Here is a 26,678-nt window from a genome sequence, read left to right as displayed (position 1 = left end):
ATTTGTATCAACTATATGTATACTACAGTGCATACAATATAATATTGTACAGGAAAGTTGCATATGTTGTATGTATCTGAGTACGTCGGATTTAAAAAATAGTGCATATAAGCATTCTGTCCTGGGCTTGCAAAAGGCGCAATATAAAAATTTCTTATTAATATGAAAAATAGATGTGTATTCATATTGTCATATTAAATCGATAATTTATATATCAAATGTTCTTTTTATCATATTAAAAACGAGCATAAAATTATTACATTTTACAATGTTTCCTACTACTACATATCTATTTTAGCTAAAACTAAAACAAAATAAATAATTGCAAAATAAAGTATCAGTTTCAAGTAATTGTTAATAATTGTGCATATTTATTTGTTAAGCTAAATTTTGATTATTTTACAGTATGTCATAATATAAAAAATTATTGTACTTTATGACAATGTATATGTTCATGAAACATGTCGCATAGGTACTTATTCTAATGACATAATCCCAGCAAACACCGAATATAACTGCCATATAACATAAAACTAAATGTAAGACATATCTCTTATATATAGCAATACACATGTCATATCTGTGTTTGCTAAAGATACAAATTATTAATCATACAAAACTAAAAATATATTAACAAAAAGCTAATACAACGCTGAGAATTCTTTGGAAGTCTTGATTGCATTTAAAAACTATTCGTTTTATAATAATTATTAATGCGTCTATATCTAATGCATGAATGTACATTAGTTACAGGCATATAGTGTGCTATCACGTTTTGAAAAATTTTTTAAATTTATACAAACGTGGATAAAAATTTTGGATTTGTACACAAATGTCCAGGACAGACGCTTATATTAATGCAACCAACATACGTAACATATATTTTGATTTTGTATCGTACACTAGGTAATGTACATTTTATTGATATCGCACGAACAGTACATTTGATAGGTGTCCAAAGGCACTGTAACAGCGATGAACGCAGTTCATTACAAAAGTGTCGACGATCTCCGAAGAACCAATATCACAAATTAACGATGCATAAAGAAATAGGAAGATATTCTTATCGCTATGTATACAATTAAAAATATTATGTTGTTCTCATCGCACATAATATAAATTTCATTACTATGTACATGTCTTATTGCCACATTAGTTACAAAGTATTTATCATACTTTCATCATTCTATGTTGCAATTTCACACATCCACGAGAAGCTCGCCTCCCTTACGATTTCCGCAATTAATACAAAGAATTCAAAACGTCCATCTTTCGCGTAAGAAATAGAAAAATGTTCGTATAGTCGCAGTGTCAATCCAAACCTGGATCACGATAAAATTATATTAAATATTAAAACGCACTTATTGTTGAGACCACAGTAAGCTCGAAAATCATACGATAAATTTGTATGCATTAGTTGTCCATTTCCACAATATAAACAGTAACATATATCACAATTGCACTTTAGTATTATCGTTATTATCATCACTGTAGCACGTTCAAACCAACAATCTGACATCAAACACAACACCCAATGGCAAATGGCAACCAAATGTACTTGACTCTGGAAGTACAAACATAGTCTCTCTCTTCCAGAAGACAAAATTAAAAATGCCACGCATATTATGTGCAAGGCGGAGGAGGCTGCTGTTGCGGAGAGGGAAGGGGCGCCGCCGCAGCAGCTGCGACTGCGGCAGCAGCAGCGTAGGACGATGGGTCTGAAGGATCGAGAAGCGGTGGTGGCGGTGGTAGCCCGCTGCCCCCGCCGCCTCTTCCTCTACCTCGGCCTCTTCCACGACCCCGGCCCCGGCCCCTCCCCCTTCCGCGTCAACTCCGCCTCTCTGGCATCCCTATGTTGCTCGTTGTCTTTTCCAGATAGGCCAGGGGCCCCTGCAGAGCACTACTGCCCATACCGCCGACTGGGAATCCAGTAGCTCTGCCACCTACGCCACCCTGTGCCATGAACATGCCCTGTTGATTGACTGGCACACCAACCCCCTGAAGACCTGACGTAGGTGGGCCACCAGAACCCTGTTGCACCTGCAAAGTCACATCAAATGAAGGTTGTGACAATCGGGATGTGAGGATGTTTCCTCTGACACCCTGTATGCGTATAAAAGTAAAGAGTAGAAAAACGTAGTACAGCAAAAACAATAAGCTTCCATTCTTTTTATTCTCTATCTCCGACATGGTCTTTTCTAAAGAAGAGAACTGTGCGGGCTACTCTGTTATACTCTCGCGAAACGGCTATTCAAAAATATGATCCACGTACATGCATAAGTTCAGAGACATACGCAAATGAATGATAAAAGTCGGATCTGTCGGGAATGACGATAAGTAGGCAAGGGAAATGAAAGAAAGTACAATATTTTTTTTCTTCTTTTTGCAATGAACAAAGATTTATTTTGCTGCAATATCTACTTGTGAGTCAAAACAACATAAGTGAAACAGTCTTCCAGATTGCAATGACTATAATGCTTTTCTTTGGAAACACAAGATTTAAATGCTCTATATATCATTTATCACGTAGATATGAAAAGAAACATCTTTATTCACGGAACACATGTGTTAAATTGTTTGCAGGGAGAACTCGACGGTAAGTATTTTAATTTACAAGTAACAGTGTTCTTTTGCCACCGATTTTCTTAATTAGAATGTAACATTACTGTGTAACATTACTCAATATGCATGCTTATAATATCTATATGTAAAAGAGTGAGCACGTGTATGTACACTTGTATATATACACATATATATATTTCTTTTCTATGAATACAAAGATAGAACGTGAAGAAATATCATTCGTAAGAAAAATATTTAAAAAAATAGAATAAAGAACCGTCTATATGTATGTTCAACGTTCCGTTACGTTTCTATATAAATATAATCTATCTTATGAAATGATATTGAATCATCATCAGGTGATCAGTATGTAGGTCTTTCTATTAATACGAAGTGTATATATATCCTAAACAGCACACAATATTTATAAAATATTTGGAAAATATAATTCTTACAATATTTTAAAAATATTTACCAAGATATCTTATATTATTTTTATGATCTTAGATTAAATAGATCATATTTATCGTAAATATTATAATAAATATTGTATAAAATGTTATGAAAATATAGACTAAATATTTTATACAATATTTATCATATTTATTTTGATAAATATTTATGTATTCAATCTAAGATCATTAAACGATCTATAAAATATTTTGATAAATATTATAAACATTGTGTGCTGTCTGGGGTATGATATATTAATTATGAATATTACTAAGTTTTATTATTGCTATTATGAGAATTATTACATTTTTTCATCTTTCTTTTGACTAAATATTTGTACATATCGTATTTTATTGTTTTGGCACCATTTTACATTAACTGTTTGCACGTACAATTAATTCTTTAATGTTTTCCTCATAATGGACATTTTCTTTTTTACATACTTCTATATCGTAATTAATTAGAAAAAAACCTTTTAACCTCTATCTTTTCTCTCTTGTATAATTAAAAAAAATCTCTTATATAATAAATTTTTATATTGTTCATGTATAGAAATTATAAGGCACTAATGTTATGCGCAATATTAAAATTGTCGTGCGACATGGCGTAACAAACTGTCTCCTCTCCACAGCGATTACTATTTGAAAAATTTAACAACAATCTTTAACATTTTAAAGTATTTCAATCACCACAGAAAAAGAGATAGAGAATGTGGGACTTAATAATATATATGAACTTTGTATAAATGTAAGTTTATACATGCTCTCTCGCACAGCATATGCTCTCACACACATAAGCAATCACGCATTTCAAATGCAACCAATAATAGAAAGGGAACATCGTAATATATCATATATATATATATATATATATATATATATATATATATATATAGTTATATACATTATTACTTATATTATACAAAAATAGTATTTACAATATTATTAATAAGATATATAATAATTTCAACAAATAAGATGTAAACTTATTTTCAAAGGACTATTATCCCACTTAAAAATTTTGGAGATTTTTTATTTATTCTTTACAATTCTTATAACGATATATTACGATGTATCATATCCTTCCTTCTATATACAGAATTTATGAAATTTGTCACCATCTTCTATATTTCAGAAACAATTATGAAACAATTCGAAAACAATTACCAAATTATGAAAAACTATGAAATATGTATTCGATCATTTCGAGAGACTACTCCTGATTTTTCATTGTCTGGTTAAACTTGGACATAAAAAAGCCAGATCCGTGAAATAAATATGAGTACATGATATAAGAAGAGATGTACATGAGATAAGAAGATAACTTTAAAATTTTGTACAAAAAAAAAAAGAAAAAATGCCTTATGCAACTAATGTTTGATTAAATTAGGATTTGAAAATGATACAAAGAAGAAAATTACTCGTTAACAAGGTCATAGAAATTTCTATTCCTCTGCTATTTCTGTTCCTATGTCCAGGATATCATCGTACTCTATAGTGCTCAAGATATTTTCGATCGTATCCAATAACTCCTCATAGCAGTACTCTATTATCTCTTCACCATTACTCTTCAATTATATTATTACTCGCCTTTTTTCATATCTTTTTTCTTCTTTTTCCTTTTAATTAGTAAAAAGTGTACTTTCAATACTAAATCTAACAACAATCTACCAGAAGAACAACAAAATTTTAACTTTGGAGTCACTTAAATACCTGTTGTTGCAACGGGTGTTGCATCTGCTGCTGCAACTGCTGCTGTAACTGTGGATGCTGCTGCTGCTGCTGTTGCTGCAGCTGCTGTTGCAACTGCTGCTGATGTTGCAGTATTTGCTGTTGTTGCTGCATCGAGGCGTTACCACCACCACTTGCAGCTTGCTGGTTTTGTCCGCTTTGATTGCCATTAGGTAATCCTATTAGCATTAACATCAATGTTATCAAATGTTTCATTAAATTGAATAATCGTTAAATAACACTGGAATCTCGTAATATGGTATAATGCAAAAAATCCTTTCATATATGCCAATAGTGATGTGACCTTGTAGCAAAGATTTTTTATCATTAATGTTTTTATAAGTCTTCTCCTGGCAATCTATTTTGAACTGCGTGGCCAATTTGACGCTACAATTGCTTTGGAGCACTTGATTGACAACAATCAATTTTACAACTTAACCAATCAAAAAAAAATTCAAATCATCTGTAGCATATACCTTGACTATATTTTTTTGAAAAGAACATGTTTATATAGATTTCACGTAAAATTGTAGTAAGTTTATTTCTTGCAATGGCTAATGTTTTTAAAAAATCAAAAAAGAAATTTTTGACATGCAAAGATGAGAAAGTGCCACCTGAATTTCACAGTTCAAAAATAAAGTGAGGGAAGAGGAAATAATTTTGTTATTAGGCACACAGATAGTCTTGGAATTATGTTCTATTACAAGGTACCAGTGCAGTTTCATATTACCACTAGGCGCTGGGCCTTGAGCAGGTGATTGCGCCCATCCCTGCAAATCTGTCAGCATGTTCTGCCACACAGCAATCTTGTCATTGTGCTTCTTTATCAGCTCTTCCTTGCGTACCAACTCCAATTTCAATTCATTGATCTCCTCCTTGACTAACAGTTCGGGTTTCAGCGCGGACAAAAGAAACCTCTTTTGCAGGAAGAAAGCTTCCATCTGTCTGGCCAGGTCTATGAACCTCATGGTAGCCTGCTCCATTTCCGCGCGACCTTCGTCCTTATCCACTGTCAAACCACCAGACGCGCCAGTTCCGCTGTTGCCCAGTCCTTCGTCCTTCGTCAATATACTCAAACATTGCTGAAAAACAATAGATATTGAAATAAACTGACATCCTACAACATGATCATCCGAACAATGTTGACACGATCCCTCTAGAAAACTGTCTTGAAATCATAATTCGCATCCGATTATGATGTACATATAAGTTTTCCTGGGGCAAAAATTTCGTTCAACAAAAAATAGGATTACATCTCAACGTGAATAATAACGCGTACAACTCGTTAGTAGGAACATAGTAAAATATGCGGCTCTACCTGAAACGATTCCTCAAAATCGTCGACGAGGTTACCGCTGCTGTTGGTCGGCGTCGCCATTACATTCGCCGGATCCGCGCGGATCCACGCGCGAAAACAATCGTTTCGACTCCACGCTCACCCTCGATCCACCTTGATCTCTCGCAGAAAACGTGCGAGACGCGAGATCCACGAGATTTTCCGCACGCAGCAACACGCAACTCCCTTCCCGCCGAGAGTTGTCACGATCATAGACTATGATGAAAACAACATTGGTGCTCGGTGCTCCGAACTTGGATTTAAGATTGTTTCAAGCTGATTTTCAAATAGTCTTGAAATTCCGTCCAAAATATCCATCCATTCAATCACACATCTTTTTATCCATTTTAAATAGGTTACGCGAGATCGAATCATCGAATTGTATGGACTCTTTTTTTATTGCTTACCTTCTCTCTTCTCTCCCTTCTCTTATATGCGTTTTTACGGTCCTGAGAGATGGCGCCATTCGTCTCTCATCTATTGGTATTTCATTACTTCGTGCTTGTGATTTTGCAAATTTTGCTGATCTTGAGACGTATCACTGATTGAAAAATCGAATAAACTGCGAAAAATCGGAGATCCTTTCGAACTTTTCATTTGCTGGTGAGTACTCGGAAATTATCTAGATCACAGATCACATGGCAACTGCCAAAAGTAACAATCAGCTCTCACGAATTATTGCATTCTCATCTGTTCTCATCGACAGATTTTGCTATTATGAATGGTTGTTTTCACATGATTAGGATTTCCTGAGCCTATTTCTCGATTCTCGTTATTATGTTAAAGTAAAAATAAACATGTGATGTATTCTCGCTGATTTTAAAAGAGAGATTCTTTAAAATAAATGTACGGATTTCGTCACTTTAAGCAAGGCCTAATTTTTGATAGGTTATTTGAAAAAAATGAGCTCTGTGTTACAATATTATTTAATATTATTTAATATTCTTGAAATATTATTTAATGTTAATAAAAAGTGATTATTAATAATATTAAATATATATATGAATATTATATGAGAAGTAAATAATTTTATTTACTTCAATATTTTAAATTATTGTGGATATTATAACTTAAATGTAATAATTATAAAATTTTTGACTATTTTATGCATAATAATTTATATTAATTTTTAAATACCATGAATATTATATAAAGCAGACATATATAACATTAATACACTATTCCCATAATATTAAATAATATTATATTCTTGAAATATTGTAGCGCATAGGGGCACTATGAGCTTTATCTAAAATTAATATTGTAAATTAACGAAAACATATACAAAAGATGAAAATGCTAAAGTTTAAAAAATGGAGTTGATCAGTTTGGCTTTTGAAAGACTTAAATATTTCATTTTCCTTGAATCAAACGATGCAAGTACATTTAATCCTGTGTAGAATAAAGATATGCAATACTCGAGAAACGTAAAATTCTTTAATCTATTGAGATAGTATATTATAAGTACGACGATGTTTTCTCAAGCCTAAGTGTGTTGACCGTCGTTTGCGAGATGGACAGTCAGGTGTGTGGGGACGGCAGGCTGATAGATGTGATTGACGAGGGCTGGCGCAAGGAACGTCTGCCAATCGACGACATCTCGACGCCAGTGGCCGAGCTACCGGATCCCGAGAGCGACAACGGCGATTCTCACATGACGTTGAAGGAATTGGAGCAGAAGTGGAATAATTTGGCTTTGAGCTCCCTCAGTGACAATCATCTGCACTCTCCGACACCGCTACACAACTGAACATCGTTATTTCTAATTTCCCAAATTCTTTTACTGGAAGACGCAATAGACCCAATTGTAATCTTGATATCTTGTCGCTTCGTCACAATGGAATTTCCAGAGACTGGCAAACGCTGCTCGATGAAAGATTGCAAATTGTTGGATTTCTTACCATTTGAATGCGAGCATTGTCAGGCTACCTTCTGTAAAGAGCATTTCAATATAGAATCACATGAGTGTTTGAAAACAGAGAACTCGAAATCCACTGCAGAACAATCGGTGAGCTTTCTATGTTCTAAAGAATCTTGCAAGGCTTCATCACCGGTTGAGATGCTCTGTGTCAAGTGCAAGAAGCATTTCTGCGTGACCCACAGGCATCATGGATGCTTGGAATTGGGAGAAACGGAGAGGACACAAAAACTGAAAAAGTGGCAAATACCAAAGAAACAATTTGCAGAAGCTAAAGCTATTGTAGACCAACAAATCGCGGATAGTTTGAAGAAATCCAAAAATACGACATTGGCAAATAAGGTACTGTTACATATATTACTTATAAAACAGAAGCTACATTAATATAAAAATATCAATACAAATAAACACATTTTGCCTCTTTCTGTGTTTGCAGGTACAACTCATGCGTGTGAAATGTTCTGCGATTGGCCCTAAAAATGTACCGACGAGCGAGAGAAGTTATTTTCTCGTACACTTGCCGCTCACAGTTAAAAATAAACATATAGGCACATCAAAAGGCACCTTCGTCAACATGCACTGGACGTTCGGCAAGTGTATCGATTCAATAGCAGACACGCTTAAAGTTCCCAACAATAATAACACAACCACCACGAATAAGTTGAAACTCTTCCGTCATTCTACCGGAGATCTGATATGCAGTAAGATGGACACGCCTTTAACAAAATTATTTGAGGATTCCGCTGTTTTTGACGGAGAGCGAGTTATCTTGGAATATTCTGATAATGTACCTGATGATATTATAGATCCATCTTTATATACATAAGTATTGTACGTATACTACTTTGTAATGAAATTTCTGCAAATAACAGGCGATAGGCCACTAATAATGCAATTATTGAAACAATATGATTTTTTTATACTAATTGAGGATTTTATACGATTTTGTCGATATCGATACAATTTGATTTATTGGTAATGACGAAAAAAAAGACTACCCTTAGAATAATACTTGTTTATTACAAACTAGAAGGTTTTATATCAGTTTTACATTTATATTCTTGACAAAGAGACACCTAAATGCATTAAACAAATCATTTATACCAGATTATTGTCAGATTTGTTTAAAACAAAAACGATATTCTGACTTTGGCACTGGACGTTTCTTGTCTCACATACATGAGTTACGCTAATGCAACGACAGCGAGATATAAATTAATATCATTCAAATAATGTGCGCTCATTCGTGATTGCATAATACAGATATGGCATCGCATACACTACAAGTGAATGAGAATTACCGTTAATAATTATCAGTATCATAAGTTCAACATTGCAGCATTACATCCACTTATTTATAGAATAATACATTTGTAACTGTTAATTACAAAAAAAGAAAAGCAAAAATTGCTTATATACGCATTACTCTATGATCAAATGCGTTTAAGTGCTTAAAATTATTTAATACAGAAACAATCGGTATTTCGCTCGTTGTTTGCAACGCAAATTAATAGAGGAAAACGATCAGATGACGAGCTATTATTAGGTCGTATATAAATAAATGAAAAGAAAAATTATTCTCGAGAGAATATATTAACAAAAACGTTTCGACTATACTAAGTCTTCATCAGTTTCGCAGAGTTATTACAATCTATAATTTAATATAGAAAAAAATCAAAATAATTTGATGATACAATTTACACCTAACTAGTAGAGCAAATTAATTCCAAGATTCATTTACAAGATGATATTCATCTCTAAATTCATTATCTTCTAACTCTTACTTATCTCAATGGAAGTAACATATGCAAAAAATGTGCACACGATTATCATTATTTGAATCCTTATGAAACAAGCTCCTATGTCACTTATTAATAGTACATCAATGTTAACCGTTAAAACAACTTGTGTCAATGTGCTGAAAATGATAAAATTCAAACATCGTCGAACTATCTCGTGTTAGAAAGACAAGATTATATCAGATCTAAATGTCTTAATTTAACACACAAGTATTAGCTTTGTGTATTGCATAAAGTACATTGAAACCGCGATGAAAAAGAAGAAAAATTACAAATTGATTCAAAGAAAAAAATAATACTCGAAAAATAGATATTTCATATAATCATAAAATTTAGCGATTTTTATAAACACTATTATGTAACGCAATATAATGTAACACATCGTGTAACATGCTTAGTGAAATGCATATTACAGAATTCATCATGATAAATGTCTCTCTCACTTTTGTCTTTAATTTTCGAGTTACCAGTCGCATGTACAGACGAACGCATTAATCGTGTCCCGTGCAGCATTCACATAATGACACGCATGACACGTAATTCGCCGATGCAAGTGCGAAGCATTTTGAATCATGCAGTCAACTATGTAAGCGAGAAGGTATGCTTTTCTGAGTACTAAAGAGAACTTTTACCGCTGACTGTAAACGCACAGGACACCATTTCTGCACCCGCGTGTGTACACAATCTCTATGCAAGAGTCATCGATTTGTGCCTCCGTGATCGATGCATAGTCTAATGTATGAAGAGGACTCGTCGACCATCGGCAACGTATTTATCCTTTAATCACATACAGGTGAAAGTAATTCTTGAAATAAAGGATGAGTTTGATGAGGGACAAAATGCACAGTATGTATAAAGAGATCGCGAAGAGGACGAGCAATGCCATTCGCGCGTTTATATTCGACTCAGTGTCCTGCGATCCGCGCGATCGTCCACCGCTGGCCACCTGCCTATTGGCTGCAGAATGTATCTGGTAACGGTAGGTGGCCTGAAGTCAAGCTCAGGAATGCCAGCGGGACTTCTGCAGCTCGATCTGGCCCTCCAACGTTTTCGCGAGGTAGATGACAAAAAGCTGGCTGAGCGCAATACCCAGAGCGATGCCAGCTATCGTGTAGAGATTACGTTCCGCCCAACTTCGGACGATCTCGATGCATCCGCTGGTCCACACTTTTTTACTTGCTTCTGATACTGGTAACATCTGAACCTTGTAGCCGCACATTATATTTACAAGTCCACTCTGAAAGTTGAAATTATCTCATTAGCAGTAAATATAATTAAAAGCATTAAAAATATCTTTCGCGAAGATAGAATATCTTTTAATTATCTTTGACTTTCTGTAAGATGCGAAAGTCTTGATTCTTTCAAAAAATAATGTTACTTTTGTTACGTGTCAACACTATCAGATATTAGGGCAAATCATATATTATTGGAAAGGTTACATCAGGAGTTATCTAAAAAAAAAGTTGATGACATTTGAGTTATTTATAATGCTAATTTGTATCCGCGAACATAAGTCTAAAAAAACAGAATATTTGCATGCGATTTTAATGTACAAATTTCGGAAAGGAATAAAAATGATAGATGTAAAAGCCATTTTAAAATTTTCCAAATTTATCGCAAATACTTTTTACAGCATCTGATCATTTTTGTTTCTTTCTTAAACTCATACATGATAATAATTACGCATATTCTTTTTTTAGGCGTATTTACGCAGACACGAGATAGCACTGTAAATAACTCGAGAATGGCATCAACTTTTTATTATAGATCTTAACATTATTTTTCTAATATATAAATTGCTGTAATGTCTACTAGTGTTGGCACACGGTGTAATAGGAGTAACACCAAAAAGAGTGCCAAAACTTTTGCACTGATCTGACCATAAAAAAACAATATACATACGGATATATCAGTAGCGTTTATGCAACAAGAGAAAGGTACACCGCAACGTTCTACACTAGGGCTAGTGCAATTAAAATATTCATTCTTCCCCCAGTCCAGGTATCCCTCTTGACTCAAGCCACAACACTTGAACTGCAATATGAAATTGTATAAATGTTCTGCTGCATGTACCAACATATAAGAAATGTATTTTTATCATTAATAATTTTATTCACGATCTATACCTCCTGTTGACCAAAATCGATGAAATTTTGTAGATCTGGATCTTCTCTGTACGTCTGAATTATTTTGTCCGTGAATGATTCTTCCAAAAGAGACTGCAGAGTATGCGGAAATACAAAACCGACGATCGCTACACCCATCTCCAAAAGGAAAAATACTAGAAGACACAGCGAGTACTAAAAAAAAGAATTGATTAGTTAATTATGCATTTTGTACTGCAAAGAGAACATTCTGCAGAAAACTAACAAATTTAAGAAGGCATGTGTTTTCGCGAAGGGCTCCGACGCATCCTGCAAAACTAACGACAAAAACCACTCCGCCAGCTATCAGCATCACCAGAGAGATGTTCAAGACCACGTCGTAGACATTCTCCACTCGGACAGATCCAGTTGCCTGCCATTTATCCACGAACGCATAGAGACCTACGCCGATCAGCAATCCACCAAACAGCTAGGCATAAAAAAAATTGTTTCTGTCTACCGTCTTTCTATATTGACTATCTTTAGCTCTTATCCTATCTAATGTCCATTTCCACCAGTATGAATTAACTTTGATTTTGGTCTATATTACTCTTCATCTTTTTCTAATTCTAAAGATTAGAAAAAAGATAAAGAGTAAGTTAAATTGAAATTAAAGTTAATATACATTGATGGAAATGGACATAATCTGTGAGAAGAACGTGGAAATTTAGCTGGCATACTAACAATTCAGATTCAACAATGATACAAATGTGATCCTATGAATCACTTTACCTGGAGCAAATCGCGGATTATGCATAGCGTACACATAGTATGGAGACAAAAGCGTGACACGAAGAATACGAAGAGGATTCACTCACCCAGAAGACAAAATTCAGCATGAAGATCATGTACTTCACGCACGAACTGACATACGTGAAGTTACTGCGCCTGCGATTATTCATCATCGTCGCGGCGGGGACTCGACGAATTTCGACAAACGACCGGTGTCCTCGAGACGGACTCTGAGCACAGTCCTCGCGACTCGCACGCTCGCTCGCTTCGCACGTTTTGCCTCCACTCACGGCGACGAGACACAGCCTGGGACTTCAATAACTTCCACTCGTTCCGCCATTACGATGTTTCTGACGTTTCCCGTCACGACGTTCCTGCGTTCGAATTTACAATCAGCTGTCCGTCTGTTCCAAAGAACAAACATATGAGGTTTTGCAACGATGCTGCTATGGGCCAATCAAAGAAGAAAACGTTATATATTCTCTTCTTTGATTGGTCCATCACAAAGTCGTAAAAATACGTTCGAAAGCTACGTTTACATCGCATGACTAGTAAAGGCCGACTCCCACCACGCTGTGTAATTTCAGTAATTTGGACGGCGGAACGGAATTCATTTCTGTGTTCTTTTTAAAGAATTGCGAGGCAAAGTCAGGTAAAGTGCAGCCAGTTATTTGCAATTTAAAGTTACGTCGCGCGTATCTCATCACAAATCACAGCGAGACCAGAATCTACCTAAAGAGGCGCAATGACATCGATGCAAGACAGTAAGTTCGACATTCTTCACGTCTTTGACGTAAGATGCTTAATGTACAGGTTAGGATACACAAAATGTTGAGTTCCAATAAACATTATTTAATTTTAAATCAAACCAAAATTCAGATAATCTCATTTTGTGCTTACCGCAATAAAACTTGTTTGCTAATTTTATCCGCTTTAAAGTAAATATTCGAATAAATATTCAGCATAAAATGTCAAGAAGGAATAGGGAGAGATAATCTATACGCATAAGACTCCACAAAAAATCTACTTGCGCGAATGATTTATGTTTTTATTTGTTTTAATTTTATTTTCTGCTTTTTAAATATTGGATATAAAATATATACATTTATACATTTAAAAATAGATTTTAAGAAAAACTAAGGAAAGAAAATGTAACTGAAAATATGCTCTATTAATTTAATTTTTATCTTACATTTACTTACAAAATTTATGGTTTAAGTTACTTTGTTTAATCTTGAATTTGATCACTTTTTTGAGCAATAGTTCCTATTATTTTCTATTATTTACATTTAACTTTTTAATTGTAAAAGATAAATGATATATCTAATTAAGAAAATAAATTTCAGGAATGAAACTCAAACGTACCAACTCGAACTGCGACGCATGGACCACGCGAGAACAACTGTGTCTTGCGTCAAGCGTACTGAAGTCTGGGGATCAAAATTGGATGAGTGTGTCCAGGTCTATGAGACCATTTGTCGAGAAAGAATTGCTAAGGCCTGCAGATTGGTTCTCACAAAAGTCATGCGCCATGCAATATGCGCATCTGCTGGAGAATGCGGACACGCCGAAGAGGAAAAAACGGGAGAGCGGCGAGACCACCAGCGAGTCTGTAGTCCGAAAATTAACTCAAGAAAGAATGGCTGAGTTGGGTCAGACTCTGATTCGTCAGAAGGAGGAATATCTGCGACTCAAAACGGATATAAAACATCTCAAATCCGGTACGATAAGCGACGAGAAACTAGAGAAAATGTGGCTTGATATACAGCAAGAGGAACGCGAAATGGAGCAGAAGGCGCGGACTCACATTGCGTGGCTGAAACGTCAGCAGCAACAGAAGCAGGAGATAAGTTCACCGACTATCTCGGTCGTAAACCAAACTCGCAAAGTGATGGAAAGTACAACGGAGGTACAAGTGCAGGAACCCGCTACGATGGAATCGCCAGCAGAGAATGACGAGGAAAAGAAGAGCAACAAGGGTGGCAGATCTCCATTGCTGACGAGTCTGCTGAAGTCTCCTAGCCCAACCACTCAAACTATACAGTCCTTTCCATCCACTCCTTCCGGTCAAGCGGGAACGCCAACCATCACCAGTTTACTCGGATCTAGTCCAAAGGCGTTAAACGCGCAACTGGCGCAGAACGTATCGCCGCAGTTACAGCAGATGGTTTCGACGGCAATCGCCAGCGCGAATGCAACACCGGAACGGCCGTCCGTTGGCGCTCCTACGCTCTCTATGTTACTGGAAATGCCAGCGAGCACGCAGAGAGGACCCTTGCCGAATCTGCAAACAACTTCCACCACGATCGTATCCCATGCGCAACAGACAACCACAACTGTGGCCGCCACTACGTCCGAGGTGCGCAATTTCCAACAAGCGGCGCAATCACAAGTCCAGGTGCAGCAGATGGCTATCCAGAATGAGGCGACGGTGACGGCAACAGCGACGACGATGTCGGCGATTGCTTCAGCGACCGCCACCCCTCCGACAAACGTGCCCGTGGCAGAGAACATGGTGCAGATAATTGACCACATAGACGTGATGCAAAAAGACATAATGGCGAACGTGATGGATAAAGACGAGATAAACAATATCATCCACGACATCGAGGAATTGATTAAGCAAGATATCACTGCTAGCCCACAGACACTCGACACAAGCAGTTCGACGCCGACAACGACAACAACGACGACAGCAACGGTTATCGGTGGTCTCGCGAGTACGTCTCAGCAAGCAACGGAAATACCGATAGCAGCAACAACAGTACCAAAACCGCAACCAAGGGATGTAGATGAAGCCGTGTCACTCTCCGATTCGCCGCAAAGCGAAATGGCGATCGAGGAGATTGATTCCAGTACCTCGAATATCGCCGAAATTATTGGAACCGTCGCCATAGATCCGCAGAAACCTAAAATTATTGTCACAGAGATCAAAGAAGATCAAATTGTGTCAAACACTTCGGAAATAAAATCCGAGACCAGTACTTGCAATAAGAAAACGAATCTGACGGAGAAGCTTGTTTCGGAAGTAGAAATCAACGTTGGTGAGGCCAGTAAAAACACTCCAACGGAAGAAAAACAATTGGTTGAAACAAAATCCATGGACGCTCCGTCGAACGTAGAAACCGAGGAAAATAGGTCTAAACTTCCGGTAGAAAAGAAGGAGACGGTAGACGAAGCCATGGAGGTGATAGAAGAAGACGAGGAGGAAGAAGAAACGGAAGTGGCTGCGCCTGAGGACAAAGAATCATCCGGTAGCGTTAAAGAACAGAAGGACCCTTCGGAAGACACTGAAGGTAAAGATAATGCGAGATTAGATCAATTAGAAATATATTTAACGAAAATTACAGGGGATCAGCAGGACGTGCCCTCTGCGGAAATTGTCAGTGTCTCTTCGGAGGTAACGAACGATATACCCAGTGCCGAAGACACAGAAAAGTCGCAGGACATCAGTTTGATCCTGGAAGACGACGAGAGCAATCAAAGTGCGGAGAGTAAGAAGAAAGCGGTAGCGGAGGAGCAGATTATCGAAAACACGGCCGAGAGTACGGAGTCCTTAGAATCGTTCAAGGAGGAATCAGTCCTGGTAAAAGAGAAGACTGTCGTGGAGACAAAAAAGGAAGAGTCTTCGGTAAAGTCACAGGCAGAGGGAGCGAATGAGGAAACGGAGATATACACGGATGAGTTTAAGAAGGAAGAAGTCAAGGATTCCTCGGAGGATACTACCAGTTCCATTTTGCAGGACATAGAAGTCAAAGAGGAGGAGGCTGGCAAAGAGTCAGCCGATAGAAACGAGAATATCACGCGTGTGGCAACCACAGAGGAGACGAAAAGTATCAAGAGCGAGCCAGTTGAAATTGCGACAGCTGACGCGGAAATGAGTATTAAGAAAATAGAGAATGCGGAAGTCAAAGAATTGAAAACCGAAACGGAACCGGAAACTAGCAGTTTGTTTCACGGAAAGAGCCCGCTTCGCGGTCTATCGGAAGAAAACAAGAAAGAGAGTGTAGAGGTGAAGGAAGAAAAAGAGGAGAAAGAGGACGTCAAGAAGAATGTGGAAGGCGAGCAAAGCGTAAAGAAGGAGACGGAATTCACAGTCGGGGAAGAATCCGGAGAATTGGACGAGGAAGAGTCCTCGTTGAGCAAATTGAGCAGCAATCGGGCGATGAAGACATATTCTAAAAAGCAAAACATTGCCGTGGATAGCGAGCCGGAGAACGAGAGTACCGGGGAGGGCGCGGATTATCGTGCCTGGAAAAAATCAATCCTGCTCGTCTACAATCGGCTGGCCACACATAAATTCGCGTCGGTATTTCTTAGGCCGATTACAGAGGACCATGCACCCGGATATCACTCGGTGATCTTTCGACCAATGGATCTGTCGACTATCAAAAAGAACATCGACAACGGCACGATCAGATCGAACACGCACTTTCAGAGGGATGTCATGCTTATGTTCCAGAATGCGATTATGTACAACAAGCACAATTCGGTTATCTTTAAAATGGCAGTCTCGATGCAAAAGGAGTGTTTGCACGAAATGCAGGTAAGGAAAATTTTTTTATATAAATTTATTAGTTATAATCCACATAATACTTTTTTTGTTAGCGGTTGCTGACATATAGTAATAGTAAGAATATTATTAAAGATACGCTAGAGTGCTTTGTTTTTTTTTAAATTATGTTCTTTCAGTGTGTATTATAACAGTTTATCTTTAATTATATTTGTATTTTTTGAAACTTATTAATGTCACTTAATTTTAGGTAATGCAACAAGCAGCGGAAGAAGGAACGTCTCGGAGAGAAACTAGAACCGCAGCGAGCGGTAGCAACGAAGCGAACGAGAGCAGTCTTAAGCGGAAACGAAGTCACATCACTCCGAGTCCCCACGATACCGACAGTCCACGTTCGAAAAAACGCAGAAAATCCGAGAATGATTAGACTATTAACAATACAGACTGTATTGTATGTACAGCATTGTACATACATATACAGATGTAAAGATACATTCGTGCGTAAACGATTGAAAGATATGAATGTGGCGGAGGAAAATAGAGACATATTTTTCATTGAGGTAAAATATACGTACTGACGTTGTGTACGAAGTTGTAAACGATACCCGAAGCCTACAAGGAAAGGTTATGTGTGATAATTATTGTATAATCATTATATAAAATTAATTTATCTCGTACTTTATAAGGCTAATTATATGGTACATTTATGATATTCATGAACAATTCTAAAACTTGCGAAAGATTACGAAGTGATGCTTTTTTCAATTTAATTTTCAAATCTTTGACTCTTTATCTTTGATGTGTAATAAAAAATTATATATTAATAAAAAAAGATAAAGAGATACTTACATTTGTTCTGTTGCCAGAAGTGTCGATTAAACGATTTTGTTTCTTACAAATAAAAATTCAACGAAAAATTGATGAATTTCTCAAAGTTGAGCCTATAAAAAAATTATTCCATTCAGCGGGATAATTTTTAAATTGATGAATCTGACGTGGTAGCTGCAATTAACGAAAAAAACACTACACATCTCGTGTAACTCTTGCCCTATCGATTATCCGAGTATCGTAAAAATTCACCAGTATGTCGTAACAATAATTGTAAAATGCGATAAATTGTGCGTCATAATTGCAATAGTGCGATTTGTACGTATGTGAAATAAGAAAATGGGTTACTATTGTGCTTGGGGGGACGCGAAGATGATGTGCAGCTCCGAGGAGGAGGGTTATGAAAATCGTGTCGACGTTGAACAGAAGAGAGGAGGACGCGCTTTGAATACCCATGGAGAAGCTGTGAGTGAAGCGTAACAAAAATAAATAAGTAGCACATACATGTATGACAACACACAGAATGATGTTAATTATTTTAACATCATTATAGCTACCCGGTCCAGCTCCACCAATCTCAGACGATACCGATCGGCAATTCTGGGCGGAGGACGAGCTGAGCAGCTCGGAATCACGGCAAAGATTAAACGTGAAGAGGAAGCGCCGACGTAGCGTTTCCTATAGGAACCGTGCCGCGAATAAGAGTCGATCTCGTGCACCCCATTCCTCGAATTCCAGCTCCGATTCGAACGATGCGGAAACCTCGCCTAAAGGTGAACTCCAATCTTTTCACTTTATACGTTTCATTTTTTATCAACGTGTATCGAAAATTTAAGACAGGACTGGGCGTTTACGCGTAAAATATAAATAATCTATATTACATATGTACATTGAAAACTATTTTGAACTATATGTTTCATCTTATGTGAACAATAATCTCTGAATCCTAGGAGATTCAGAAATAGTGAAATTATATTCCGTTTTTCAATTTTGAATACTATATATTTTTATTTTATCAACATTAAAAATTAGATGTATTAACAATCTTATAACTTTATTTTTTCTGCCTTATGTTAACTATAATAATTTAAATTCATGTAAAAATATAATGTAAATAATATGTAAATAATCTATGTAGACATAATCTTAAAATTGCAACTCTTTAAGTAGAACAGCAAGTCAAAATGATATCAAAATGACTGTTAATTGATCGAAAAGTGACTTAATTATCATTTTAAAACCATTTTGACATCATATGATTTTTTATTCCACTTGGTCACATAAGTTTATATAATATGATTGTTTAACACTGTTAAAATTCGGCAGCAGAATTTAATGTAACGTAACAGAAGCAAATTTCAAGCAGATACATTAAAAATATTTAATGTACATTTAATGTCGTCAAATGTACATTAAATTTCATACACGTATTTTCAGTTATAGATACATTAAATTTAACGTATAACTCAAAAATACATTGAATTTCAAGATATTTTTAACAGTGTACTTTTCGTGGTGCTTGACATTAAATTGCTGGATAAGCACACTTAATTGGATAAGTAATTATTTATAGTTCGTAGAACACGAAAACGTTGGTTGAAGCCTAGAACGAAGAAATTACAATCGGCAAAAACATCGTATACGAGTACCGAAAAAATAGATAGTACAAGGAGCAAAGTCTCTTCAGAATATCAGGCTGCATCTACATCTGGCTCACACCTTGAAAGTCGTGAAGTGATCTTATTGTGTACCAGTCATTGTGAACGAGCAAGCAACACGCTACGAAACGTCAAAAAAGTCCGTCCAAAAAAAGCACGTGGTCCACCTAAATCTAAACAGAAATAAAATAGAACTAAAATCATAATGTCCCTCTAATTGTTAGTATAATCAGGAAATTTTTTTCATAGAAAAGGTAAGCTACATATACATATATAATTAACTCTGCAGTTATTATCTTGGAAAACTCTGAGTTTTCGTAGAATATATAATTATTTGCCAAAATGATCGAAATTCAATTCTCAATCTGTAATAATTCAATATAAATTTAATTCTTTAAATGTGAACAAATTTCTTTTATTCCCCTTTTTTTTATTTGATAGAAGACAAGTCTGCGGATTAGCTATTTGTCTCGATAATCAATAGACAAAAACATCCCTAGCGGAAAAATTCTACATAATTTTAAGAAATGTCAAAAATCTATGTAAAAATGTTAGAATTAGGACACTTTTCTAAATTTTTGTATTTTTATAATGCGTTGTTTCTGTGATTTCTCTAAATTTCTTGGTGAAACTACATCAAACTATAATGAGCACATTTCTAAGTAACTTATTCTGGTGGAAAAAATTTCTATGAATAAATACAAAGTACTACTAAAGATAGAAAGTAGAAATTATTTTTTTGGAAAGATTATTTTTTTAATAAAAATATGTATTTAATTATAAAAATTAATAAAATTGTTTTAATTCTAGTATTTTTTTATAGATTTTTGTAGCATTTCTTAAATTTGTGTAAAATTTTTTCCACCAGAGATTGATACTATATTAATTGCTAATTATTTAATATTAATAATAAATTTAATTGGTATTTAATTATTAATATTCTATTTATTTCTGAATTTTTATCGAGGGGAAAAAAACATTACAAAGCAAAGTCGTTCATTTTTCATCGCACCCGCCTCGATTATTCTCGCAGCGCGAAACGGAAACAGGAGGGGGCTACAGCGTTCAATTGTTCGCCGATGCGCAAGAAGGGAAGAGCAGCGTAATAGCAACGGATGTGCATGTGACATTTATGTTACGTCGATCTGGCTGGGTTGTGAGAATCTTGTTTGGCGACGATGAGCTACTTCGCAAATAACGACTGGGGCAAGAGCCGGTATCAGGAATATCATGATCCAAACGACTTACGCGTACGTAGAAGTAAGTTGGAACTCGAGGGAAAAGAAACACGTATTTTGATCAAGAAATACATGGGATGAACGTTACGATTCGCCTTTGCTCGCCTGGCCTAAAGCGTTACATCAATTAGCGCAATTAATATCTTGTTTTTACTGCGTTTTACGTCGCAGCCGATAGCAAATTGGCTTTTGGAGCCATCTTGCCGCCATACTTGCCGGCAAAACTTTACGTCACGTGGTCGTATTTGAAACACGTGTATTTACATATCTATGTCTGCACTTAAATCTATTTTATCGCATTATTCTCTTGTTCTTTTATCAAAGTATAAGTATAAAGCATAAGTATAAATATCTAAGTATAAGTATAAAAATAATATATACAGATACAAAATTCTCATATTATAATATGAAAATGTTAGGTAACTTTTTTTATTCCTTGATATACTTTTTCTATTATTAATAAATTTTACATGTTCTTTTTTTTGCAGGCATAACTGTACGCTCCTTACTTTGCTTTACTGCATTAGGCCTTTGCTCAACACTATTGATTCTCTCATTATGGAACTCCAATCTCCATAGTCCTATCCGCACCTATGTGTTCCATTTCGACAGACAGCAGCCTCTGTTACACATAGTCTCCAACAAATTCTTGTCGTTTGGACTCGACACATCCTTACTTCGAGCAATGGATGAGTTACCCATTGGACAAGAGAAATTTATCAATTTGGCTCGTCACCTGAGCCCTGCTTATGTCAGAGTGGGTGGAACCTCGGCAGATTGTTTGATATTTGTTCAGAATCAGGTGGTTAAATATCACATCCTCCTAAGTAAAACAAAATGATTTTGCAAATTGTGCTGCAGAAGACTTGTTTATTTTACTTAATTCAAGATCATAGAATGATATAAAATATTTATAAAACTACTTGTGTGATTTTAACCTTATTATCTTAATGCATACATGATGATTTAGATGGAACAAAGTTTTTCCGAGAAGATTCTCAGCCCTGTGGACGGCCAGGACATTAGCAACTTTACCATTTCTGGCACGGATCTGCTCGCTATCTATGATTTTACGGCAAAGTCGGAATTACAAATGATCTTCGATCTGAATGTATTGCTAAGAAATCCAGATGGATCATGGAATGACAGTAACGCTCAGGAGATTATTGCATTCGCTAAAAATCAAGGCATGACTCTAGACTGGCAATTAGGAAATGGTAAACAATTATATCAACGCGAAAAATTGATACAAATAACAATTTTTTGATTAGTGGGATTTGAACTTGGATCTTTGGCATAGAGAGCAGATGTGTGACTCTTTGTGCCAGGATCGCTACAGGAATGATTAGTTTATAAATGTAAAATAATAAATAAGAAAAAAATTATATATATAGAATTAAAATATAAATATATTAATTTCCCACATAAAATATATATACATATGAACAATAATACATAGAAAACTTCTGATGCTAATTTTGACGTTTTCAGAACCAAATTCCTTTAAACATGTGTTCAATGTGACAGTTCCTGCGACTGAACTCGCAAAGAATTATGATCATTTGAGGCAATTGCTAGACGAAGCAGGATATGTTAACAGCATTCTCGTTGGACCAGAAGTGAATCATGTTGGAGATAATAATCAAATGGGAGAGCAATATGCCAAGACGTTTTTAAGTAGTCAAAAGTACACTGTAAATTATGTTACTTGGCATCAGTATTATTTAAACGGACGAGAGGCTAAAGTTAATGATTTCGTGCATCCTGTCACATTCAACTGGTTACCGGCGCAAATCAAGTCCATGAAACAATTCATTACCGAGTCGGGGAAAAACGTTTCTATGTGGCTGTGTACGTGCCTTACATTAATATCAAAATATTGGATATTATGTTATTTAATCTCACTTTTTTGCTTTTAGTTTCTTTTAAAGAATTATTTTTTTAAATTACAATGTTATTATTTACACATATAAAGTTAAATTATGATATTCTCAAATGTGTAATATTTTTTTTTTTAAACCGCAGATCTTGCAATTTTTAAATTTATCTTTTTTATAAGTATTATTTATCACTATCTTTCTAGGATAGATTTTTCAATTAAGCATATACTATTGCATAACATAAAAGGATTACACAATAGATTATCTAATTTGCAGCAGAGACCAGTACCGCGTTCGGTGGAGGCGCGCCCGAATTATCCGACAGATTCGTAGCCGGATTTTTATGGTTGGACAAATTGGGATACAGCGCTAAGGCCGGATTAAACGTCGTCACGAGACAATCGTTATTCGGCGGAAATTACGCTATGGTTTCGCCGGATCTCGTACCAAATCCCGACTGGTGGGTCAGCGTCTTCTATAAACAATTCGTATCAGAAAAGGTCTTGGAATTGGTTACGCCCAACAATTTCGGCTACGTACGATTGTATGCGCATTGCACGCCAGAGAAAGCGTTAATTGCCAGAGTACCGGCTATCACGGTGTACGGAATGAATATAGACAAGACCGCAGCCTACGTGGATTTATCAAACTTGTTTGTACGGAGCAAAATGAGCAAAACTGTCAAGATTTTCTATTACGTCCTGACAGCTGATTGTTTACAGTCCAGGTGTGTATAAAATGATAAACCAAATTTTATACATCAAATGAATAGTAAATTTGAGTTATATATTTGTTTCGCGTAGCGAAATAAAACTGAATAACGAAGCTGAAGCGTTGAAGTTGCGATCGAATGGAGATTTGCCGCCGTTTCGACCTGTGATATTGGATACTACGGTTCCCGTGCTTTTACCACCATATTCTATGGTGTTCATGATACTTCATGGTCTCGATGTTCCTGCATGTTCGGCATGAATAAGACGACAAGTCGATTTTACAGGACATTTATATTGTACGTTTTTTTTTTATACATTATATTAAACATTTATATTATAGCTTATATTACATATTTTTGACGAACTCTTAATAAGGAAGCTTATACAGTGAGAATCATTTGGTGCGGAATCGTATTTCGAATAGAAATTTATTCGTCTACCGCATAACAAGTCTCAGTTTACAATTTTTTTTAATACCGTTTCTAAGATAAACATTACGTTGTGCTGTACAAATAGTAACAGGTAATAACCGCTATATGCAACTGTCCATTTTTACCATGAATGTATATGGCTAGACAATATTACTATTTTTTTTTCTATTGTTATATATTATATTCCTGTTTAAAAGAACACTTCTCGTTTGGGTTTTTATTTAATATGTATTATTCCCAGTATATATTAGGAAACTCATTCACTCGAAGAATTTTACAACTTTTCTTAAATTTAGCATAAGAACTAAACGCTAAAATAAGAAATTCGTAACCATTGTATCATACAAATAGCAAACGTACAATAGCGAACAATATATTATATAAATATTGAAAGTAAAATAATATTGTACAAAGGAATGATATTTATACATCGAGCGAAAGTTCATCAATAATGAGACTAGTATTATCGTTACTTAATACTCTCAGTTTTTGTGAAAACGTGTGACACTCGGAGGAATTAACACGATAATCGTCATTATGAACAATCAACACGATATCTGCGATGATAGGTTTCGCACATGAATACTCAATACCTACAATTGCATTACAAATTATTATTATTGTTATTATTCTATTCCGCGCTGGAGATTGTGATAGTTTTCCCCTTAGGATCATCAAATTTGTCCATCGTATGGATGTCCATGATCATGATGAGTGCCCATATCATGATCAGACCCAATATCACCGTCACGAATATCCCCATCCAGATCGGTATACTGGTAAAACCAACGCAGTCGTACGCGTCGCTAAACGTCGCGTTTTTGTGATCGACCTGTACTTGCATTTCCGTGAGCTTTAAGTACGACGTGGTACTGTTCACAAAAGCGGTTTCTGGCGAGCAATGGTAAGAGAAACCGAACGGGAAGGAGATGTCCCGCATGGTAGATAGAACATTTATTTTGTTGTCGATGTCGTAAGTCACGTTTTTCAACGTATAATAGCCGATGCTTTTGACCACGAAGTAGAACTCTAGCGTTAGACTGCCAATTTCCTCGACATTAGTGAACTTGATGGTCAGGATTGTGGTTTCCTTCTCTGTACGACTTGTTGCACTGGCAGCCTTTGATTCAAGTTGCACTGCATCATCTTTGTCGGGTGCCTGTAACGATAGTACTTCCTTTATATTATCTTCAGTTTCTATTTATCTAATTGATCAATATCAAAAATGTAAATTTTTTTGTCAATATTTTCCCTTTTATTGTATATATATACATATATATAATTAAATAATATTAAGATCGCCGACGATATTCTACTAGAACTGTCAAAGGCTAATTTTATCTTTTTTTTTTTTTGTTTTTGATTTGTGAAAAGTTACTTTGATATTATTTGTATTCACATATTTTCAATATTCTATGTAAAAGAAAAATAATTGGAATAATTATCAGAGCCAAAATGTACCATCAATGATTCTAATGTTAATGCATAAATGTTTCAAAATCTCTTTTACTTTCAAATTTCTCGTGTAATATTAAATTGAAAAACATTTACCTTGAATGATAGTGGCTTAGCCGAATACAGGAGGACTTTATTCGTTTTTATCTTGAACTCTGTAGAGTTGTCTGCAAGTGCCTCCCTCTTTATTCGTTCAGTGTGACTGTAACGGCATTGTTTTCCTGTAAGTAATATGCATCCACTCGAATCAATGTCCTTAAGGACCATGTTGAACTCGTGATCATCATTTATATCTTCTATCACTTTTATCTGCTTGTAGACCTTGAGGAGAACCGTGTCAGGTGTGTCGACACATGGAAAGTAAACTATTTTCGACCCATTGGTGGCATTTGACAGCACCTGCAATATTTACGTACTTGTAACAACTCTACAATCTCTCTGAAAAGAAGTAATCAAAACGACTGTTCTTAGTGCTCTTAATTCTAAATTCTATTCACTACACATAGAACTTATGTAAGATGAACAATATATTTATGGACCATAACGAAACAAACTAAAATGATCTTGTGGTCATTGAATGTTCAAGTTTCGGGGTGCTTTCTCCTGGCGTGTCTTCTATTTCTAAACTAGAACAAAAGTATGCACATCCAGAATCCAAATGCAGAAAGAGAGAAAATGAAGGACACTGATCTGATGACAATATTGTAACAATATGAACCAGGTGCAATTTGTCGAGAGTTCTTTCTTCAGCTTCTTTGTTATTCCTTTCTGATAAGCATTCCTTTTACAAACGCAGATGAATAGCCAGGTGGGAACGAGAGACTAACCTTGCTGTTCCGCAGATCCTCGATGCAAAGTTCCTCGGTGATGACCGCCGGCTCGGTGACGTTGAACTGTGACAGGCTCTTCTCGAACTCCTCAGACGTCACCTTCTGCAGCGGGCTGGACGGCGCCGCTCGGTACGCCGCGTCATAGTCAAGCGACTCGTGCGAACACCAGAGCACAGCGGGCGTGCAGGCGCGACCGAGAGCAAGCTGACAGACGGCGAGCAGCGCGAAGAACGACGCGCGGGTCAAGCTGCTCGGCTTTCCAGTACCATCCGTCATCCTGGAGGTGAGTCGAACGAACGTGAACTCACGTTGAACCGTACGCACGGTAACTGAGAGCAGAAGGCACTCCACTCCGTCCGAAGCACCTGACTACTAACCTCGTGACAGTCGTGACGCCGACTCGTGTGTCACGTGGCCGATACACTTCCGGACTTTAAAAATGCGCCCCGCCTAAGCAG

General features: G+C 36.2%; 6 protein-coding genes across 11 annotated transcripts; 3 read left to right on the top strand and 3 right to left on the bottom strand.

Annotated features, from left to right (window-relative positions):
• Positions 1 to 328: 328 nt before the first annotated feature.
• Positions 329 to 6,597, bottom strand: LOC105193118 (mediator of RNA polymerase II transcription subunit 28). Of its 2 annotated transcripts, XM_026138220.2 has the most exons (5): positions 6,489 to 6,597; positions 6,064 to 6,297; positions 5,476 to 5,827; positions 4,728 to 4,924; positions 329 to 2,040 (listed from the first exon to the last, which is right to left on the bottom strand). In XM_026138220.2, exons 2-5 carry the CDS (start codon positions 6,121 to 6,123, stop codon positions 1,828 to 1,830), a joined length of 822 nt encoding a protein of 273 aa, XP_025994005.1. In that variant the 5' UTR covers positions 6,124 to 6,297; positions 6,489 to 6,597; the 3' UTR covers positions 329 to 1,827. The 2 variants fall into 2 exon arrangements, with proteins under 2 accessions (XP_025994005.1, XP_011155761.1); XM_011157459.3 differs by lacking the exon at positions 6,489 to 6,597 and having other exon boundaries at positions 6,064 to 6,480.
• Positions 6,552 to 8,894, top strand: LOC105193117 (AN1-type zinc finger protein 1). 2 transcript variants are annotated; one of them, XM_011157456.3, is made up of 3 exons: positions 6,552 to 6,684; positions 7,595 to 8,341; positions 8,436 to 8,894. In XM_011157456.3, the coding sequence occupies exons 2-3, from the start codon at positions 7,919 to 7,921 to the stop codon at positions 8,823 to 8,825; spliced, it is 813 nt and encodes a 270-aa protein (XP_011155758.1). In that variant the 5' UTR covers positions 6,552 to 6,684; positions 7,595 to 7,918; the 3' UTR covers positions 8,826 to 8,894. The 2 variants fall into 2 exon arrangements, with proteins under 2 accessions (XP_011155758.1, XP_011155759.1); XM_011157457.3 differs by having other exon boundaries at positions 6,562 to 6,684; positions 7,603 to 8,341.
• Positions 8,895 to 8,999: 105 nt separating this feature from the next.
• On the bottom strand, positions 9,000 to 13,026 carry LOC105193116 (tetraspanin-33). The gene is made up of 5 exons (XM_011157455.3): positions 12,761 to 13,026; positions 12,169 to 12,372; positions 11,925 to 12,098; positions 11,701 to 11,832; positions 9,000 to 11,035 (listed from the first exon to the last, which is right to left on the bottom strand). The coding sequence occupies exons 1-5, from the start codon at positions 12,845 to 12,847 to the stop codon at positions 10,799 to 10,801; spliced, it is 834 nt and encodes a 277-aa protein (XP_011155757.1). The 5' UTR covers positions 12,848 to 13,026; the 3' UTR covers positions 9,000 to 10,798.
• A 157-nt stretch (positions 13,027 to 13,183) lies between these two features.
• Positions 13,184 to 18,031, top strand: LOC105193114 (bromodomain-containing protein 8). 3 transcript variants are annotated; one of them, XM_011157453.3, is made up of 4 exons: positions 13,184 to 13,438; positions 14,021 to 15,970; positions 16,025 to 17,220; positions 17,438 to 18,031. In XM_011157453.3, the coding sequence occupies exons 1-4, from the start codon at positions 13,420 to 13,422 to the stop codon at positions 17,612 to 17,614; spliced, it is 3,342 nt and encodes a 1,113-aa protein (XP_011155755.1). In that variant the 5' UTR covers positions 13,184 to 13,419; the 3' UTR covers positions 17,615 to 18,031. The 3 variants fall into 3 exon arrangements, with proteins under 3 accessions (XP_011155755.1, XP_011155754.1, XP_039314804.1); XM_011157452.3 differs by having other exon boundaries at positions 14,021 to 17,220; XM_039458870.1 differs by having other exon boundaries at positions 13,423 to 13,487; positions 14,021 to 17,220.
• A 97-nt stretch (positions 18,032 to 18,128) lies between these two features.
• Positions 18,129 to 24,134, top strand: LOC105193112 (heparanase). 2 transcript variants are annotated; one of them, XM_026138219.2, is made up of 7 exons: positions 18,129 to 18,480; positions 18,569 to 18,788; positions 21,400 to 21,713; positions 21,882 to 22,128; positions 22,403 to 22,762; positions 23,068 to 23,518; positions 23,595 to 24,134. In XM_026138219.2, the coding sequence occupies exons 1-7, from the start codon at positions 18,355 to 18,357 to the stop codon at positions 23,761 to 23,763; spliced, it is 1,887 nt and encodes a 628-aa protein (XP_025994004.1). In that variant the 5' UTR covers positions 18,129 to 18,354; the 3' UTR covers positions 23,764 to 24,134. The 2 variants fall into 2 exon arrangements, with proteins under 2 accessions (XP_025994004.1, XP_011155752.1); XM_011157450.3 differs by lacking the exons at positions 18,129 to 18,480; positions 18,569 to 18,788 and adding an exon at positions 20,646 to 20,933.
• LOC105193113 lies at positions 23,777 to 26,612 on the bottom strand. Its single transcript, XM_011157451.3, has 3 exons — positions 26,218 to 26,612; positions 25,487 to 25,789; positions 23,777 to 25,094 (listed from the first exon to the last, which is right to left on the bottom strand). Exons 1-3 carry the CDS (start codon positions 26,494 to 26,496, stop codon positions 24,567 to 24,569), a joined length of 1,110 nt encoding a protein of 369 aa, XP_011155753.2. The 5' UTR covers positions 26,497 to 26,612; the 3' UTR covers positions 23,777 to 24,566.
• Between the last annotated feature and the right edge of the window lie 66 nt (positions 26,613 to 26,678).

The sequence above is a fragment of the Solenopsis invicta genome, chromosome 16 (assembly GCF_016802725.1).
Source record: "Solenopsis invicta isolate M01_SB chromosome 16, UNIL_Sinv_3.0, whole genome shotgun sequence".
In the NCBI taxonomy this organism is placed as follows: domain Eukaryota; kingdom Metazoa; phylum Arthropoda; class Insecta; order Hymenoptera; family Formicidae; genus Solenopsis; species Solenopsis invicta.
This window is presented reverse-complemented; position numbering and strand designations above follow the sequence as displayed.